General features: G+C 53.0%; 6 protein-coding genes across 6 annotated transcripts; 5 read left to right on the top strand and 1 right to left on the bottom strand.

Moving 5' to 3' along the window:
- Positions 1 to 499: 499 nt before the first annotated feature.
- A1O1_06118 (uncharacterized protein) lies at positions 500 to 2,236 on the top strand (the record flags this gene model as incomplete). Its single annotated transcript, XM_007726998.1, has 5 exons — positions 500 to 634; positions 786 to 1,134; positions 1,203 to 1,549; positions 1,643 to 1,757; positions 1,833 to 2,236. The coding sequence occupies 5 exons, from the start codon at positions 500 to 502 to the stop codon at positions 2,234 to 2,236; spliced, it is 1,350 nt and encodes a 449-aa protein (XP_007725188.1).
- A 931-nt stretch (positions 2,237 to 3,167) lies between these two features.
- Positions 3,168 to 7,307, top strand: A1O1_06117 (uncharacterized protein; the record flags this gene model as incomplete). Its single annotated transcript, XM_007726997.1, has 4 exons — positions 3,168 to 3,467; positions 3,520 to 3,546; positions 3,600 to 4,549; positions 4,598 to 7,307. 4 exons carry the CDS (start codon positions 3,168 to 3,170, stop codon positions 7,305 to 7,307), a joined length of 3,987 nt encoding a protein of 1,328 aa, XP_007725187.1.
- An 849-nt stretch (positions 7,308 to 8,156) lies between these two features.
- On the bottom strand, positions 8,157 to 9,680 carry A1O1_06116 (uncharacterized protein; the record flags this gene model as incomplete). Its single annotated transcript, XM_007726996.1, has 1 exon — positions 8,157 to 9,680. The coding sequence occupies one exon, from the start codon at positions 9,678 to 9,680 to the stop codon at positions 8,157 to 8,159; it is 1,524 nt and encodes a 507-aa protein (XP_007725186.1).
- An 818-nt stretch (positions 9,681 to 10,498) lies between these two features.
- Positions 10,499 to 11,821, top strand: A1O1_06115 (uncharacterized protein; the record flags this gene model as incomplete). Its single annotated transcript, XM_007726995.1, has 1 exon — positions 10,499 to 11,821. One exon carries the CDS (start codon positions 10,499 to 10,501, stop codon positions 11,819 to 11,821), a length of 1,323 nt encoding a protein of 440 aa, XP_007725185.1.
- A 774-nt stretch (positions 11,822 to 12,595) lies between these two features.
- Positions 12,596 to 13,096, top strand: A1O1_06114 (uncharacterized protein; the record flags this gene model as incomplete). The annotated part of the gene is made up of 2 exons (XM_007726994.1): positions 12,596 to 12,842; positions 12,915 to 13,096. The coding sequence occupies 2 exons, from the start codon at positions 12,596 to 12,598 to the stop codon at positions 13,094 to 13,096; spliced, it is 429 nt and encodes a 142-aa protein (XP_007725184.1).
- Positions 13,097 to 13,558: 462 nt separating this feature from the next.
- A1O1_06113 (uncharacterized protein) lies at positions 13,559 to 15,094 on the top strand (the record flags this gene model as incomplete). Its single annotated transcript, XM_007726993.1, has 2 exons — positions 13,559 to 14,027; positions 14,103 to 15,094. 2 exons carry the CDS (start codon positions 13,559 to 13,561, stop codon positions 15,092 to 15,094), a joined length of 1,461 nt encoding a protein of 486 aa, XP_007725183.1.
- Positions 15,095 to 19,141: the final 4,047 nt, after the last annotated feature.

The following is a 19,141-nucleotide window of genomic DNA, read 5'->3' as shown; positions in this document are numbered from 1 at the left end:
CCACCAGACTGCAGAAACAGGCCTCGCCTGACTATCAGCGGCTTCATCGTGTAGGGACCACCATCAGTCTTCATGTTTCATGGAAGGGACCGGTCTACAGGCGGCAAACCACGCAACTTGACTCAGATTCAGCTAGCCATTCTGCGTCTCAAGATGGATCGATTGTCTCCGGCAGATTGCCAGACCCTGAAATGGTGGATCTGCTGGTGGAGTCGTACTGAGCACCAAATGGTCTTCGGCAACTGGACTGTCAAAAAAGGAGGCTCGACGCTGGCCTGATAAGCATCGGGTGACTGATAGCCGAAGAGATGTGAATGTTGCAACTTGCCGCACCACACACCATTGTCAACCTGCTATGCCAATCATGATATAGAGAATGGACGCGGCCAAGGCTTCAAAGGCCGTCTACATAACAATAGCTCCAAAGAGCAGGACGGAGGCCCAGGAGAGCCACAAGATTCGACTTTGACTTCCAATCGACGAGTCCTAGTTCTCAATCATGGTGATCACCCCGGCTACGTCGCGCGATATACTCATCGTTGGAGGTGGCTTGGGAGGCCTGGCTGCTGCCACAGCCCTGTCAGCAGATGGGCATCGGGTCCGAGTCCTGGAAGGAACCAAAGTTTTTGCAGAGGTATGTATGGCAACACTCAGTGACTCACTCTTCACCCTCAATCTGACCCTCGGTTTTGAGCCAAGTCTGTCTCGTCTTGTCTTTCATACGAGGACATGCTTGTAGCTTGTAGCCTTTTCTTTGTTCTGACTTTCTTTCACTCCTTGCGCAGGCCGGCGCAGGCATCAGACTGCCGCCGAATTCGACGCGACTGCTTCAGAAATGGAACATTGATTTCGGAGAGATCAAATACTGCCGTGCCGGATCCTACCATTTTCGCAGATGGCAAGATGGCAGCACGATCCGCATCATCCCCCTTCACGAAGCCGAGACGCTCTGGGGAGCACCCTACCTGCATGTTCATCGGGCAGATCTACACACCGGTCTGCTGAAAAAGGCGCTCGCAAACGGCGTCCAGGTGGTGAACAACGCCAAGGTCGTCAAGTACGATTTCGATGCTCCCTCTGTAACGCTCGAGGATGGCCAGGTGCTGACAGCCGAGCTCGTGCTTGCAGCTGATGGTGAGTCAGAGTCCCTATTACATCTCCAATTTGCCATCAGTGGCTCACGGAAGATTGACATTTGCTAGGCATCAAATCGCTTGCCCGGGCGCAACTGTTTGGGAACAGTATCCCGCCCAGAGACACAGGCGACGTTGCGTACAGAATACTCATCAGAGGCGAGCAGATGCTGAAAGATGCTGAGCTTGCCCCATTGATCCTGCAACCCGGCACAACGTCGTGGTGCGGGCCTGAAGCGCACATTGTCGGCTATCCCATCAGGGCCGGGGAATTGTACAACATTGTCGTCTGCGCCACGAGAAGGCCTGGAGAGTGTGAGACCGACTGGGTCATCCAGGGGGACAGGGCCGACCTGATGGATCGATTCAAAGACTGGGAGCCGAGAATCCAGAAATTGTGCGCTCTTGCAGACTCGGTATGTGACACACTCGGCGTAATGAGATTCCTTTCCCAGTGTTTCGGTTAGAGAGCACGATCGTACTGACGCAAAGATTTCTTCCACTTGTAGTTCCTGAAGTGGAGACTTCACGATCTGATGCCTGTGCCATCCTGGGTACACTCTGCTAGCAAGGTGGCATTGCTGGGCGACAGTTGCCATCCTACACTTCCCTACCTGTCACAAGGTAAGTTGTCTTGGAATAGCCAAGGCAGCATTCTTCACTTTCCATCTTCCCTGGGGTGCTAACATTCGGCATTAGGCGCGGCTGCAGCGTTCGAGGACGCTGCTTGTTTGTCTCAAGGCCTGCGCAGACGGTCAACCATCGCTGCCGCATTGTCGGATTATGAAGCCATCCGCAAACCTCGCGCAAGTATCATCCAAGCAAAGTCAAGGGAGCATCAAGAATTACTGCACGTAGAGGATGGAGAGTTCCAGCGTCGACGGGATATGGAGATGGCCATGGACAGAGACTCCAATCCCCTGTTCTGGGGCTGGGCCGATCGCAGGAAGTGGCTCTTTGCTCATGACGCCGAAGCCGCCGAATCTTTCGTGCCGTTGGTAACTGAAGACGGGGCGAAGCCCTCCTCGCAAAGACAGGCCAGCCAGCGTGGGTTCTTTTCGGTACAGTCTTTGCCAATTACGGCGCAGGCAGTCAAGCTATGAGCTGGAGATTGCGTCTACCTGAGGACCAGCTCTTTAACTCGTTCCAGTCTGGGATCCGGCGTCGCCACGTATCCATACTCGTTCGAGGGACAAGCCATTTAGGGAGGTGGTGATTGCAGTAGGCCGTGGCCCTAAGTCAGTCAGCATCAACTGGCACACGTCTCCCACTCTGGGGATAATAACTGGATGGTGAATTGTAGGTTTGATAGGGAGAATCTGTTCGGGGACTGGGGAGACAGATATGGCGGCACTGCTTGACATTTGGCACTCGATCTTCTAGTCTTATGCGAGCAACTGAATGGTCTCCGTCATATCTCAAGGGCTATCTCGCAAGAGCAAAGTCATCGTGCTCCGGAGGGCATTCAGCATCAGTTCGTGTCGGCTCAAGTGTCCAGTTAAACAGGAGCTAGGAGTGCCCATATCGGGGTCTGACTAGTTCTTCTGCGGCAATACTGGTAGCTTTTATGGTCACTTTGTGCCCCTGAAGAAGATGATCGACGAGGACGGAAACGAGAAGGACGTCGGGGGGGGGGGGGGGGGGGGGGGGGGGGAGTAGCTCGCTCTTGCCTCGGTGAGTGTAGGCTTGAGTGTAGAGGTGTCTACCATCTACACGTTAAGATAGGTATGTAGTGGACAAAGGTTGAAAGGAATGGTTGTTCGTTGTTCGTTGTTCTCGCTAGTTGTCAACACATAGGTCGGCGTCAACTTTTCCCCAAACGGGGTGCTATGGCAGTTCATTCCCCAGCTTGGCGCTCGTCACAGTAACTACATTGGGTAGTAGAGTAATAAGTAGTAGCATCGAGGGCATCTTGCATGTACCTTACATACTGCCAGTCAGTAGCTTTGGAGTGCGACACCAATCTTAACGCTCCGCATGCGAGCGTCCAACACGTGTGTACAGATGACGCGACATTAACCATTTTCAGTCTGGATGGCGGCAGGAGATGGCTCATCCGAGCCAGGCGACGATGAAGAGCGTCAGGTTGAGCCAGGGCAGACCGCGAAGTCCCCCGAACCTGCACCGATCGCAGACGACACCGACAATGGGGAGGAGGACGCAGATGAAGGAGAAGAAGGAGAAGAAGGAGACGAGGAAGAGGAGGAAGAGGAAGAAGAAGAACCACGCCTCAAGTATGCTACGTTGACGCGGAACCTGGGTCCATTATACCGCAATGGAGATGCTACAAGCACGTTTCTGGTGGCCGGGGACAAGATGGCAAGTCTCCTTCGTGTTGTCGGCACTGCTCTCGCATGGACTGTCTTCTGATACGTTGACTATTTAGATCGTGGGAACTCACAATGGCAATATCGTATGTTGCTCTGTTGCTCTCTCACCTCCGAAATTGCTGGCTCACCTGAATAGCATGTCTTCACCTTGCCTTCCTTTACGCCCTTGCGTATGTACCATGCGCATACGGCCAGCGTTTCCTCGATTTCGATATCTCCGTTCCCACCTGCCCTCCCCTCTCTGAGATCCGAATCTCTACAAAAAGTCACCAACAGAGACCAGTCGCCGGCGAACTCACCGACACCGAAAGGAAAGCAACAGCAGCACCCACCCGTGCCCAACGTGCCCTCGAACCAGATCTACATTGCCACCTCGTCCATTGATGGAAACGTCTGCATTGCCTCCTTGGTCGACCCTCGAGATGTCCAGCTCCGCAACTTCGGGAGGCCGGTGCAAACCGTTGCTCTGTCACCAGAATATAAAGCAGACCGAAATTACCTTTCTGGCGGCCAAGCCGGAAGTCTTGTGCTGACTACTGGTGGACAGCCCGGGAAGAGTGTCAATGCAACGACGACCGGGACGGCAGCCGCGGCCAGTGGCTGGCTAGGGTCCTTAGGTCTAGGACATAATACAGGTTCGGACAAGGTGTTGCATAGTGGCGAGGGTATTATCAGCACCATCAAATGGTCTCTCTCGGGAAAATATGTTCTCTGGGTCAACGAACAGGGAATCAAGATCATGCGGTCGAATCTCAAAATGGAAGGCATCGAATCTGGCCTTGAGTGGAAACGAATGAGCCACATTGATCGGCCAAATCGCCCAGGCTGGGAAGAAATGGCCGGTGTTTGGAAGGCTCGGGCGGATTGGATTGATCGAGACAATCTCGAAAACGATGAAGACCCTGCTTCTAATGGTATAACTCAGCCTTCTGCAAATGGGACACCACTCAAAACGGCCATTGAAAAGACCAAGGTCGAGGAAGTGTTGGTGGGCTGGGGAGATTCGGCATGGATCATCAGAGTCTACCCTGGATCTACGGAGAATGCAACTGAGAACAAGATGGGTCGTGCAGAGGTTGCTACGATGTGAGTATGATCGTTCTGGCTGGAATTTCTCACTAACGGGCACTTCAGTATACGATTTGATGACTGTACAATATCTGGAATTTCGCTTTATACCCCGTCGCTGCTTTTGGTGCTTGCATTCACGGAGAAAAAGGGGAACAAGTCAACAGCTGAAGGCAATGGAGAAGGCAAAAGAGGCCGCCGCACTCGACATAACGCATTGGAACCGGAGTTGCGTTTGGTTGACATTAATACCAAGGAAGAGATCGACACGGATACTCTATCAGTGAGCCGCTTCGAGACTCTTTCCTCTTCAGACTACCATTTGTCCGTTCTGGCCCCCATTCGAATCCCTGCCGCGCTCGTGCCAAAAGGCTACCTCAATACGATCGGCTCTGGTATGGGTACTGTTGGAACCAGCCTCTACACCGGAGCCGAAACCGTTGGACAAGGCATGTGGGATGCTACGATGTACGGGCCTAGGATGCTGGGCGCGAACCGACTCTTTAGTGGTGCCGAAAGTGTGGGAAGTGGCATGAGTGGCCCTGAACGTGGTGGAAGCACTCGGGAACGCAACTATCTTACAGGCTGGCTCCCTGGACTCGGATCCAATGAGACACACGCTACCGGAGACTCCAACGGTGTGATAACCGCGCAGGGCATGAAAATCTTCATCTGCAGTCCGTATGATTGTATTGTGGCTGTCAGACGCAACCTCAATGACCGTTTGCAGTGGTTGCTGAGTGTCAAGCGATATCAACAAGCTTGGGAACTGGTTGACCAACATCCTGAGGCAGCTGGCACTACATCCGATCTCTCTGACATCTCGTCACCACCGACTCCCTCAAAGTCGAGTTCTGTTGCAAAGTCAGGCTCGGCTGTTCCAGCTAGTCCCTCAAAAGCACTTCAAGAAGCTACGTTGGCCGAATTTTTCGCGGACTCTGCCTCGGTCACCAGTTCCGCTCAGGATAGAACCAAAACGAAGTTCTCGGCGGCAGAGAAAGAGAAGCGCAGAATAGGTGAACTCTGGCTCAAACAATTGGTGGGTGCTAACGAGTGGGCAAAGGCTGCTCAAGTGGCCGCCAAAGTGCTCAATACCACCACCCGATGGGAACATTGGATTTGGGTTTTTATCCAGAAGCAGAAGTTTGATGAGATATCACCTCACATACCCACACTGGAATTGACGCCTCCTCTGCCATCGTCAATTTTCGAACTCATCCTGGGACATTACGTCGAAACGGACAGACTGCGATTTAAGGAGCTCCTGGACGAGTGGCCCTCAGATCTATTTGAGATCAGCAGTATAACTACTGCGATCGAGGGCCAACTCCGAGGTGGAGGTGCCCCGAAGGGTTCCGAAGACTGGAGAGACCTACAAGAAAGTCTGGCCAAGTTGTATCTGGCCGATGGACATTATAATGAGGCTCTTAAGTGCTATATCAACCTCCAGGACGCAGACACAGCATTGGCCCTAATCAAGGATCATCATCTGGTAGATGCCGTTGCCGACGACGTTCCCAGTTTTGTGATGCTTCGAATCTCACCCTCGCAGCTGAAATCCGCGTCCCAAGATGAACTGGAGGAGTTGGCGTCTGATCCGATCAAGGTGCTCGTGGATGAAGCAACGGCGGGAGTGGTCGAGCCCGATGAAGTCGTTGCACAGCTGGACACACCTTCTTATCGACCTCTCCTATATTTCTACCTCAAGGCCCTCTGGCGGGGTGATGGTACCAAGAACAGCTCGGCAACTCCTCGAGTTGGCCACTCGGCTATCGCGACGTCTATCGTTGCGGATGCCGGGAAACAATTGGTGGAGCGCTTCGCCGATACTGCGGTCGAATTATTTGCGAAGTATGGACGAGACTCGCTGATGGAATTTTTACAGACATCCACTGCATACACCTTCGAAACGGCCGTGAAGATATGTGAGCAGAACCACTACATTGAAGAGCTGGTGTATCTCTTGAGCAAAACGGGCCAAATGAAGAAGGCTCTGTTCTTGATCATCGACGAACTCAAGGACGTCTCCAAGGCCATCGCCTTCGCCAAAGAACAAGATGACCAGAGCTTGTGGGATGACCTGCTAGAATACAGCATGTCACGGCCGCGCTTCATCTCGGGTCTCTTGGCCGAGGTGGGCACCGCCATTGACCCGATCACCTTGGTCAAACGAATCCCTTCGGGGCTCGAAGTCGAAGGCCTCAAAGACGGGCTGAAGAAGATGATCCGCGAGTATGATCTGCAGGACAGCATTAGCTCCGGCGTGGCGCGGGTCCTGAGCAGCGAGGTCGCCGTGGCGATGGAGATGTTACGCCGCGGACGGAGGAAGGGCATCAAATTCGACGTTCGTGGACCCTCTCCTCGTCGCCAAATCAACGCAAACGCCGCCCAACCCATCAACGGCAGTGCAGAACAAGAGGGGTTGGAGCAACAGCAACCCGAGCCGGAAGTCGAATCTGGACGTTGTGCGTCGTGCGGCAAAGCATTCCATGAAGGGGAAGCCGAGACACTGGTTGGATTTGCCTGTGGACATGTCTACCACGTTTCTCATCTACTGCACGGACCAGATGCCGAGGGTGATGAGATGCTTCTGCCTCAGTCGGGACTGGCACGACGGGGGCCCGACGGCGATGACGATCTAGAGGAAACGAGGTTTTCCAGGTCAGTCGGGCCGAAAGTCACGAATGCGAGGCTCCTCAAGGACAAGATTCTGGCGGTGGGCGGGTGTGCCGTGTGCAAGGAATCGAGAGATAGAGCAGAGGTTGTGGGAGGATAGGAACATGACTACCAAATCATAACCATTTCGAACATATTCCAGATCTTGTATGCCTAGTAGGCGGTCTATGGTATACGCTTCAAAGGTGGGGGCCCTGTGGAATATGCTTCCCAGACGTCCAAGAGCACTGAAAGCCAACGCACGCATATTGTCTCCCGTTCCGTCCTCGTTGCGTTTTGTCTCTCAGCGCCTCATCGCGACCAGTCGTCACCGGGCTGCTTGACTTGAGGTTCCTGAAGATATACGCCGAGCCGACCGTCGACGGGGACAGGAAATTGTCCAGGCACAGACCCATAGAATGATAGCCTTAGACTGGAGAGTGCAGCTGTGGATATGTCGTCGGGCTATTTTGGCGCTTGGCTTTCTCCAGCACGTTCTGCAAAATTGTAGTCTGATCAAGATAATGGGGATCTCGACAAGTATCCCCTCCTGCGTATTGTGGCCAGATACAGTGTATCTTGCGTTTTGCGTTCCAGATGTGCGCTTGACTCTATTCGGCGCGGTTCAGTCGACCAATGCTCGATCGAGTTGGGGGATGGGGAGTGTGTGGCGAACACCTTTCCTGATCTCGGTCGGAGGCGGGTTCTGATACCTGTAGATCTTGAGTCTCTCACCTGTATGCTGGTTGACATGTCTTTCCAGCTGATATGTTAACTGTGGAGGCGATTTTATGCTGGGCAGTTCGTCCCGCCCCCTGTGCTCTTTATGAGAGGGCACAATACAATCATGACTGTGACTGCTGCTACAGAGCATCATGTGCTCTACGCAATGGTGGGTGGAGGCCGATAGCGCAGCTCATCCGATGGGTTGTTTGTAGATAGCTTGGTCTCCAGCCAACTTGTTCTTTGATCATCCCTGGGCATTTGCTCGGCGTTCAGCCATGAACGACCGCACGCCTTCGATACGATTGACGAAGAACATGCGCTTTTTGTCGTTTTTCCACACCAAGACCCCGATTTCGTCCGCGTAACGGCAGGGCGCCTCGTAATCGGCATGGTTGGGGAAGTCTTTCAGCAGGAAGCCCGGGGTCGTGGTCATCCTATCACGTTCTAGCTGCCATAGATGGATCTGGTCGAGAATGGTGGCTGGTAGGATTGGGACAACGAGGTTCGGGTCGGAGTTGCGGGCTTGCTCGGCCTGCGCGTGCCGCCGCATCTGCGGGTGCGCATGGGAGGTGAGGTACGAGATGATTTGATCGGCGGTGATGCCGGCTTGGATGGCCCGTTGGACGGATGACTTGCTCATTTTGCCGGTGACCAGGTTCGGGTGGCGGGAGCGGAGGTTGACAAATAATGAGAGCAGTGCGATTTGTAGCGGGGACGAGGTATATGCGTAAAGTCGATAGTTAGTCTCGACGATGATGAAGCCTTTGGCCGTGCCGGAAGAAGACTGGGATGATGATGATGAAGACTTGGAAAGTGAGGAGCCGATGGTCGTGTTGGTCGCTGAGAGGGTCGTGCTTGAATCAGATGTCAGGGTGGTGGCCAGGCGTGTTGGGTAGAAGAAGTCGACGGGCGTGCCATCATCTCGGAGCGGCTGGTAGACGATGCCGAAAGAGACCAGATCGGACAGACATCGCTGCTGGGTTTCGTCCAGGGGCGCGGTCGAGTAGGCCAGGCCGAGTTCCAAGGATGAAACGAAAAACAGGAATGACAATACGTCGACCTTGTCCATCTCAAATACCTCGGCGTTATCAACATACAGAAACAACAAGGCCCAGATCTGCGTGTTGATGTCCTGCAGCACAAACGCGAATCCTTCTTTGGTGATCTTAGCCGTTTGGCCTCGGCTATGGGTTCCCGAAAGTTCGATCAGATGCCCAGCCTTGAGCAGTTCGATGACGCCCGGCGACGGTTGCATGGCCGCCTGATGTTCCGTTGTCGTGCTTTCAAGCGGCACTGCGGACGAGCCGACCATGTACCCCAAAATACCCTCCCATCGTTGACGAGCATACTCGTCGAGTTGCGCGATCGTGACTTTCTGGCCATGCGGGACGTGGGTGGCTACTTGTCCGAACGACCGGCTGTCGCCTGCGCCGGTCAAGGCGCGGCGCAGGGATCTGGCGAAGTCGGGGGTCAACGCATGCGCTTTGGCACCGTTGTAACTCACGTCCTTGAAGATGTGGTACCGGTGCAGTAGGTCGATGGCGTATTCACGCTCTCCGCGACTGGCGTCCTTGACGAACAGCTCCAGCTGTTTCACAGGTAGAGGGGCAGGCATATACAGGAGCATCATGACAAAGGTCTTGGCTAGGCTGGTCAGCCGTTTGCGGAAGATGGCCAGTGCAGATGCCGGGCTGCGGTACAATCGGTAGAACTGGGTCCCGGGAAGAGTCTCGAGATATTCCCACGACTGCAACGTGGTGTCGGCCATCTTGCGGTATCAACAGATTGAACGAGGAGTCCGGGCTCCAGGGTCAGGTGTCGCGACACGGCGCAGAGACACCAGGACATTCAGGTTCAGGTCATCACAAGTTTGACTCAAACGGATAGCTTATGCAGTCAGTAAGGATAGAGACTGCAGGCAGACGTGAAGTCGGGCGTCGACTTGATGTGAAGATCAAATACAAAGACGTCAATCTCAGTCCCAATTGGGACAGACATTGACGCCGCCCTGTCAGCCACCTCCCACGCCGCCTTAAGTAGATATAGCAGCGTCACTTTTCATTGTCTACCACGTTCCGCAACAGGTGTACAGACAGAGTACAGCCTCGACAGTTCTTCTATATATTTCAAGTTCATACTGCCTTTGCTGTGTTCCAATCTACATAACGAGACCCTACGAGGCGGAGCGAGATACCTTGATCCTGGACGCCCACATATCTGCGTGGACTGAGCTGCTGGGTGGCGCCGGATCGCCAACAGTGATGCTCTCCCTTCGAAAATACGAGCAGAGGTTAGCGTCCGATGAGGAGCCGCTGTCAACAACATCAATGAACGAATGAAAAGCAGAATGTGTCCATTCGTTCTACGTTCGCCTTGACCCGAGCGTTCGGACGTATCTTGCCTTCTTCCTCTTATATCCGAGCCTCGATGGCCGCTCGCACCCGGGCCCTAAATGGATGGCATCTCTATCTTCCCATAATCGTCAAGCCAGGCCTGCCTCGACTTGTGCACTCGCAGGATCACTATTTGTGGCTTTCAAACAACCGCCAATAATGAGAAGTGCCTGCATCTGAGTGGCTCTCCAATATGGCTGGTGACGGCAAATCTGCCCCTCCCACTGCTAGTGGAGAGTCGGGCTCTCGCCAGCGAAAGACACATCGCAAATCAAGACTTGGATGTCGAAACTGCAAGCTACGAAGAGTCAAATGCGACGAAAAGAAGCCGGGTTGCCAGAAATGTCTCAGCTTTGATGTCGTGTGCAACTATGACCCAAATATACCAGATCTCCAGCCGCGAGGGCCCGCCTCTGCAGAGATGGGCTGTATGAATGCCACCACCACCATGGAAAGGTCTCTGCTCTCAGCGAACCGACCTACACTTAAGTGGATCAATTCATCGTTACAAGAGGATCCGGGTTTCCCTCTGGTGATGGGAAGATATACGGCCAAGCAGCAGATTGACTATTCCGATCTGGCCCTCATGGACCGATTCCAGACGCGAACGGTCCTCACCATCGGGACCAGATCGGCGTCGCACTTTCTCCGGAAGGAACTGATACAACTCGCCTGTTGCAATCGGTTCTTGATGCATTTGGTCCAATCGTTGACTGCAGCCCATGACCGTTTCCTGTCGGGAGCGGCCCTCTCCAAACGGACCGCGACCGAGGTGTACCACATGAGTCAGGGGGTGCGAGCGTTCCAGTACAAGCTTTCCCGTCCCATACGGGACCAAGATCGTGACGCGGTGTTTGTGGCAGCGTCTATAGTCGGCGTGTTGACCTTTGCCATTGAAGCATCCTCGATCGAACAAGTCTGGCCGTTAGGAGAGGGCGACTTTGCCTGGCTGAACATCAGTGAAGGCAAGAAAGCCGTGTGGCAGGTTGCCAACCCGCTACGTGAAGACAGCGTGTGGCGGGGCTTGGGCAGGCTCTACGCACGGAATACCTTTGCCATGTCCAAATCCCCAAAACAGCGACCTTCGGTGTTTGGCCATCTCTGTGGTGACGACGACGCAGTTGAGTCCGAAGAGAGCGATGGCGCCTCCTCCCCGGTTTCAATGCCATTCAACCCGTATCGCAAAACCGCCCTGATTTTGACGGAACTGCTCGACCTTGACTGCGATGACAGCACATGGAACAAGTTTCTGGCTTTCATTGCCCAAGTCGACCCGTGTTACAAGGTCTTACTCCAGGCCAAAGACCCCTGGGCTATGCTTATGCTCGCTTATTGGTTTGTCAAGATCTGTCGAGCACCATGGTGGATTGCCACGAGAGCCATTATTCAGGGCCAAGCCATCTGCTTGTATCTCGAACGATATCATGCCGATGATGCCAGATTGCAGGAAGCCATCCAGTATCCCCGGAAGGAGCTCGATCTGGCCCAAAGGGAGGGATATGGGGGATTTCCATAGGCGGTCTGTTATAAGCAACGCGTTACATTTACCTTCTCCCGCAAGCAGCATGACCTGCATGTCCACAAAAGCCTTGCATTCATTTATTTCCCCAGGCTTGAGACACGCATTCGACACCAGTGCTGTAATGGTGGAAGGATATCCATGTAGATCCGAGCCGCGTTTAGCCAACACCTCGGCTTCACGGATCGATACCCGATACGGTGAAGCATTTGGACACCCAGTGGAGGTGAAGCTCCAACGTTCGCCGGCATATCTTGTTGATAGATTCCCTTCTATGTAAACGTTAGGATCTCGCGCTCTCTCTTGCCTTGTCAGGGTAGTCGGTCGCATCTCGTCCTATCGTGGGTCTGAATTCTTGCATACTTGACGCAGGAGGGCCACACCAGACCCCGTCAGTCCCCGCCAATCTCAGAGGATCGTTCAGTTCACCGGTATCCGCACCAAGGGGAGAAACCAGACTGGAGTCAACATGTCGGCGCTGAAGTTTGTGAGATCAGTGTGTTTACCATGTTCTGTGCGTTACAACAAGATCACCATTTGACAGATTCAGGTATGGGAGTCGTTTCGGGCCACCTCTGGCCTCGAACCGCGGTAAGCTCAAAGGTCGTCGACTGGCGAATCTCTCATTGACGATTGCAATTGCCAGGTTGATTGATACCGTAAGTGATATGATTTCTGGATCCTGATACGACCTAGGGCTATCAGGGCCTACAGAACCCACTCGACTGTGTCATGGTTGGAACGTTCTCTTATGGTCTACTCTTCATCTAGATGCGAATAACAGCAGCCGAACCCGGAAAGGTCAACTTCGAACTCGACATTGAAAAGCATCACACAAATCGACTGGGGATCTTGCACGGCGCGACGCTGGCTGCGATGGTCGACACCGGCGGGTCCCTCGCCGTCGCTTCTCGTGGCCTATACTCAACTGGAGTGTCGACGGATTTGAGTGTGACATACCTCAACTCGGGCGGCAAAATAGGCGATTTGGTCAAGGGCGAAGTGATCTGTGACAAATGTAAGTCTAGGTCTATGGATCCTCCTCCTTGGATCTTCTCGTGGTGTTTTGAGTTACTGATTCGGTGTACAGTCGGCAAGACCCTTGCCTATACCACGATCAAGTTCATGAACAAGAACCATGAAATCGTCGCCCGAGGCAGCCACACCAAATTCGTTGCGGTTGCTTGGAAGGACGAGAAGAACATTACGGATCAGTTGAAGCCGAAAATCAATGAGTCACAAGCCAGCGAAGCAACCCGGACGAGCTTCTGAATGTCAGAAACCTGATACCAGAGCATTGTTTCCACTCCCCGATGGTCGAGGCGTTGCGAAATAGAGCTTACATATATCTTCTTGATACTGTGATCGTATGTCAACGAAATACAGCGGCTGCGTACGAGCAGGGTTTCGTTCCCAGGAAATATGAGGTCAATTACTAGTAAGCGTCAAAGAAGGTCCCATAGTAGCTATGAGACATTGAAGAGAGAGTCTGGATGCGAGGCGATATCAATCACTTCGTCCGCCGATTCTGTGATCTGCCGTATTATCTTTTGATTGCTCCACCGTACACGAATGCGTTTCAACCGCAGTTCGACAACCATCAATCATCAGGTCTTCAACAGAACGTAGGTGTCTCCTTCAGTCTATAGACTTCTTCTCGTGACAGACCTCCCATCCACTATTTCTCCCTGAGTTGCGGGGCTCATCGCCATGACGAGAACCATATGACCCAAAATGCGACGCGGTACAAAAGCATCCGCACGTAACGTCCCCGGCCTGCCCTCTACAACCTTCGTCCTCGACAATGGAGGCTACACCATCAAAGCCGGGTTCGCTCCCCCAGAAACAGTGCCGGACACAGAGGCGCTGTCGAAATGCCACATAGTCCCCAACACACTCGTGCGCACTCGCGACAGGAAAACATACGTCGGCGCCCAGACCGAAGTCATTACAGACTGGAGCGAGGCGTTGTTCCGGCGTCCGGTAGAGAATGGACAGGTCGTGAGTTGGGAGGCGCAGAAAGAGATTTGGGACCAGTCCTTTTTTGATGAGCGGACTGCTCAGAAGGACCTATCGGTCAAGAACCCGGTGGACACGACTCTGATCTTCACCGAACCACCAAACACTATGCCTGCGTTACAGAAGAACGCCGACGAAATCATCATGGAGGAATGGGGATTTGGTGGCTACTCCAGGGTGATCGGTAGGTATGGCAGAGCCAGGAGGGACTCGACGTGAGCTTGCGACCTGTTCAAGTTGTGCTGACAGTTCGAACTAGGCCCTTCACTGAACGCGTACAACGATCTCCATCCTCTCTTTGAAGAAGTCCAGACTCCGGCCGATCAAGATGCCGACCTGCCCATGGAATGCCTACTGGTCATTGATAGTGGTTACAGCCATACCACAATCACGCCACTGTTCAATGGTCGGCCGTTACACCGTGCAATCCGTCGATTGGACTTTGGAGGCAAACATTTGACGAACCTACTGAAAGAAGTGATATCGGTGCGCCATTTTGATCTCCATCAAGACAACAAAATCGTCAACGACATAAAAGAAGACGTCTGTTTCGTCAGTGACGACTTCAAGCGCGATCTTGAAAAGACGTGGAAGGGCAACCAGGGCAAGAAGGGCGGTGGGAAAGTGGTAGGACACCATGGTGATACCAATGTCAACCTCAACAACCCAACGAGCCAGGATGACTTCCGAACAACGGACGAGGTTCGAGTCGATTACATTCTTCCCGACGGCGTCCATCTGCTACGAGGGTTCAGTCGCCCATACGACGCCATCTCAGCCGCGCGCAAACGCAAACAAGCCGCTTTGTCTGGTCAAGCCGATGCCGAGATTGCAATGACCCTAGGCAACGAGCGCTTCTCCATTCCGGAAATCCTCTTCTCGCCCAGCGACATTGGCTCGAAACAACCCGGCATTGCCGACATCGTCATGCAATCGCTGGCCGTGCTTCCTCCGCTGGTGCAGGCCACCATGCTGAGCAACGTGCTTGTCGTGGGCGGGAACGCCAAGATCCCCGGCTTTGTCGAACGTATCCAGGCCGAGCTGCGCACGAGAGTCAAGACGGAGTGGATGGTGCGTGTTCGCAAGATGCACGATCCCATCACATCGACTTGGCTCGGCGGGGCGAGGTTGGCCAGTCGGTTTCCAGGAACTGTCAGAGAATACGGCGTCACGCGGCAAGAGTATTTGGAGCATGGTAGTGCCTGGGCTGCTCGACGATTTGTGAATGGCGGAGGTGGGAAAGGACCTTGACCTTGATTCGAAGGGACGAGCGAGCTATATTGCTCTGTTCGCAGGACATATCCCTGCATCTGCATGCTGATGGCGTAGCCTCGAGTTACGAAGATATTGATACCCCCGGACGGTTAACACCTAGGAGCGACTGAATACAAAAGTTTTATGTTGGATTCCGATTGTGGTCTTCGCTTCTGGGATTTTTCTTCCTATGCTCAAATCTCACACGTCTTGAATGTCTTCTTCGTGATGCTCAACGAATGACCACATCCTTACTGGTGGCGTACGGGATAAGGCCAGATACCTGACTGTTGTGGAAGTCCTCGATCTGATCTCAAAGCCAGAATCCCATGGGTCTCCAGCAGTCATGGCCTCCTCGAGGCAAAAGAAAGGGCCATAACTATGCACGGAGCTGCCACACTCAATGTTCCCTCGTCTCTCGTGGTTACAAAATATAGGGCTTGGTCATCTCGAATGCATTATGCCAACATATCATGTATTGATTGAGTCGAGGAAGGGTTGACACACAAAATGAAATACAAAGCGATAATCATATGGTACAGCAGAGGATACCTATCACCCAAGCTGTCCCGTAGTGTCTATTATCCGCTTGTTCACCTATGTCGCTGGAGTTGAAATTTAGTTCACCCAATAGCCATTCCATTTGATTCCAAGCGATGAAGCCATGTCGTCCGCTGCTTCTAAAGACAAACAACAGGTCGGAGGTCACGATATACCAACATAGGATGAAGACCGTTGATGTCGCTGAAGCATGTCACTGTCAGCATCGAACCAGACCAGATATAAGGTATACTTGATCAAACCCAGGACAAATCGGTATTAACATCACGGCGTAAGCCATATACAACAAAGACAGAGAGTAATGGTATATTTCTCTCTGGCACCGACCGCTCTCATAAATCGTTTTATACCTGACGATGAGTAGACGGAGGATATAGGTATTAGTCGTTTACAAAGGGTAGTTTAGTAATGGAATTGGTGAGCGACAACGGCGAAACAAGCAAGGACAATAACGATGGGAGGGGAGTGACTCAGGACCGGCACCGCCGTCATCAAGTTGCATGGGGGACACTATAGTCAAAGAAAGGAGCCAGGACTTGTGTTTGGTTCACAGCATTGCTTCAAGTATGTATCGCCCTAAAAGGACCAGGGGCCAGGAGACCAGCAGCACCAGCACCAGCAGCACCAGCACCAGCACCAGCAACGACACCAGCAGCGACACCAGCAGACGTCTCCTCGCTGCTATCAGCAGCTGTGATTGTAAGTTCTGCTATCAGAGGTTCACGGGTTAGCAAATCTGTCCATGAGATATAGGAGTAAGACCCGGAGTCAGAACAAAAAGGAAGAAGCATCCAACGGGAGCAGACGACGATGGGGGAAGGACAAGACAACGAATGATGAAGTCCCAAACCCGCCGGTCTCCAACGCCAGGGTAGTAGTATGAAAGGGGAAGACGACAGTGAGACAACAGATACAGGAGAACTCACTTTTTTTTGTTTCTTTCTTAGAAACGGGGATCGCGCCCCAGCGCCAACCAAATCGCCTCGGTCAAGGCCCGACCGACCGCAACCACAACGGACATGACGGCCGCGGTGACGGCGGCAACGACCACAAGAACCAACGCCCACAGAGCAAGGGCACCGACGACACCGACCCGGTCTGCCATTTTGAATGCCGAGGGCGAGGGCGAGGGCGAGGGCGAGGGCGAGGGCAGACGACAAAGAGGAGGGAGAGGAGGAGAAGGAGGAGGAGGAGGAGGAGGAGGAGGAGGAGGAGGCGGGCGGCAGGACTGAAAAGGCGAGTTGAGGTTAGCTTGAGATCCATTCACAGCTGGTATTTGTCTATCATAGCAAAGAAGCCAGATATCATCCTGACAGTGAGGAATCACTTACTCTCTGATTGATTGATTGGTTGATTGACTGACTGACTGACTGACTGACTGACTGACTGACTGACTGACTGACTGACTGACTGACTGACTGACTGACTGTATCAACGTGTCTGTCACTGGTGATGATGGTGGTGGTTGAGGTTGGTTTGTTTGAATCCGAGGAACAAGAAGAGAAGAGGAAGGGTGAAAGGAGGAGAAGAGCAGATCTTTATCTGAGGATCTATCAGAGCCTAACACTGGCAGAACAATAGCAATAGAGTGCGGCTGGTACTGTCAATAGGGTCAATAGGTGCGCCCAGTATGGCACGAGGCTGAGGTTGCGGTTGCGGCTGGGGTTGCGGCTGGCAATAGGCAGCGACAATACCCAAATAGGCGGTTCGTGATCCGACGAGAGAGGTTCATTCACTTTCCAGTGTGGGAGTCACAGGACGGAACTTTCATGAGAGGACATGGCATGTAGGCGTGGTGCGTAGCCCCCTCCCGGACGAGGCTGAGTATATGAATGGGATAGCAAAGCTGTATTCCCAAACGAGACAGTTCAAGATTCGTCAGAGTAAACAGTTGCCACTGGCATGTGCAGAGGAGAAGAAACAGTGACAGGGGAACTGGCTGGAGGGGACAGTGGGGATCGTGGCAAGTAACAAGGCTTGAGACAGAGGTGGTGTAAATACGTATCCTGACAGGATGGGATTTTTTTTGTGATCCGACAAAGTAGAGTATTATCACGGGCGTGTGCAGAGAGACATTGGGAGAGTGACCGGGATAGTGACTGTACCATGATCAAAATAAGATATATATGGTGTATACCTTCCTAGCCAGGACAGTGGGTGCCCCGACAAAGGGTGCCCCGACAAAGGGTGCCCCGACAAAGGGTTTCCTCGTCACTAGATATGGCCTTGTGCTGAGGCAAGGCAGACCTGATGAGTGACAGGCTCTGGATGAGGGCTGACACAGATACAGAGTGTAGTGTGTACCTATCAAGAGAGGGTATTCTGTACCCTCAAAGATGTAGTTCCTAGCACTGGCAAATGCCAGATGGCATATATAGCCTGGGGGCAATAAAAGGGGGCAGAATGCTCTGTGACACCAGCAATGGCTTGCCCAGTGACCAGGCTGGAACCATGACCCAGAATGGTCACTGGTAGGCATATACCTAGATAGAGCAGTTCGTGCTCCGACGAAGGCGGTTCCTTCACTGGAATCTAGCATCACTGCACAGCTGACCAATGAATGGAAGAAACAACAAAGAAATTGCGGCTGGCTGTACGTGTAAGGTGTGGCTCTCACGAGGCTGAGGCACTTCCTGAGAGCGGTAAGTAGGATCCCTGGATAGGCGGGTTCGTGCTCCGACAAGCCGGGCCCTTGTATTCACTACACCTCAGAGAGAAGCCAATCAAACAGCTGGAGGAAGTGCGGCTTAAGGTGCAGGGTGCGGCTTTGACGAGGCTGAAGTACTTACTACTGATCAGTGATTTGGGTAGGTGGTCTCCCAGAACGGGATGCTTCGTGGTCCGACGTGGTTGATATCTGTATTCACTGTACCCCAGGAAGAAGCCAATCAAATTAGTCCAGTAAGTGCGGCTGGTGGTGTGAGGAGCGGCTTGACAAGGCTGATGCTTGTGTCCTGAAATGGCGGAGAGGCTACCTCTATGGGCCGTTTGGTGACCCGACGTGTCGAGTTTTTGTATTCACTGTATCTTACTCGACGACCACTGGAGCGTGAGGAGAGAGAACGCGGCTGAAAGTGCAGAATGCGGCTTTGACGAGGCTGAGAGTGCGGCCAGATATGGCATATGAAGCACCTGGTTAGGACAGTCCGTGGGCCGACGATGACCTTTCATTCACTGTCATCAGCGGAGAATTGTGGCCAGTAGATTGAATCCAGCACACCAAGACACCTTGTCATAAGATGGTCTGGTTGGCCTGAAGAAGAAATCAGTCACTCCTTCTCACAAATGGAGATTCTAGCAAGAGATAACAAGATCCAGGAAAGCAGAGCAGATCAGACAAAAGAAACAACATTGACGTGCTCCAGAGATTGGATGCTCGAAGAACCCCAACATACACTTCTAGTTGCCAAAGAAGTCCTCACACACTTTATTCACCCCTAAAGCTTTGCATGCCGCCTGGCATCAAGCTTTAAGGGGGGCCCC

This window comes from Capronia coronata, assembly GCF_000585585.1.
Source record: "Capronia coronata CBS 617.96 chromosome Unknown acBCG-supercont1.5, whole genome shotgun sequence".
Classification (NCBI taxonomy): domain Eukaryota; kingdom Fungi; phylum Ascomycota; class Eurotiomycetes; order Chaetothyriales; family Herpotrichiellaceae; genus Capronia; species Capronia coronata.
Note: the sequence above shows the minus strand (reverse complement) of the source record. Positions and strands in the feature narration are given on the sequence as shown.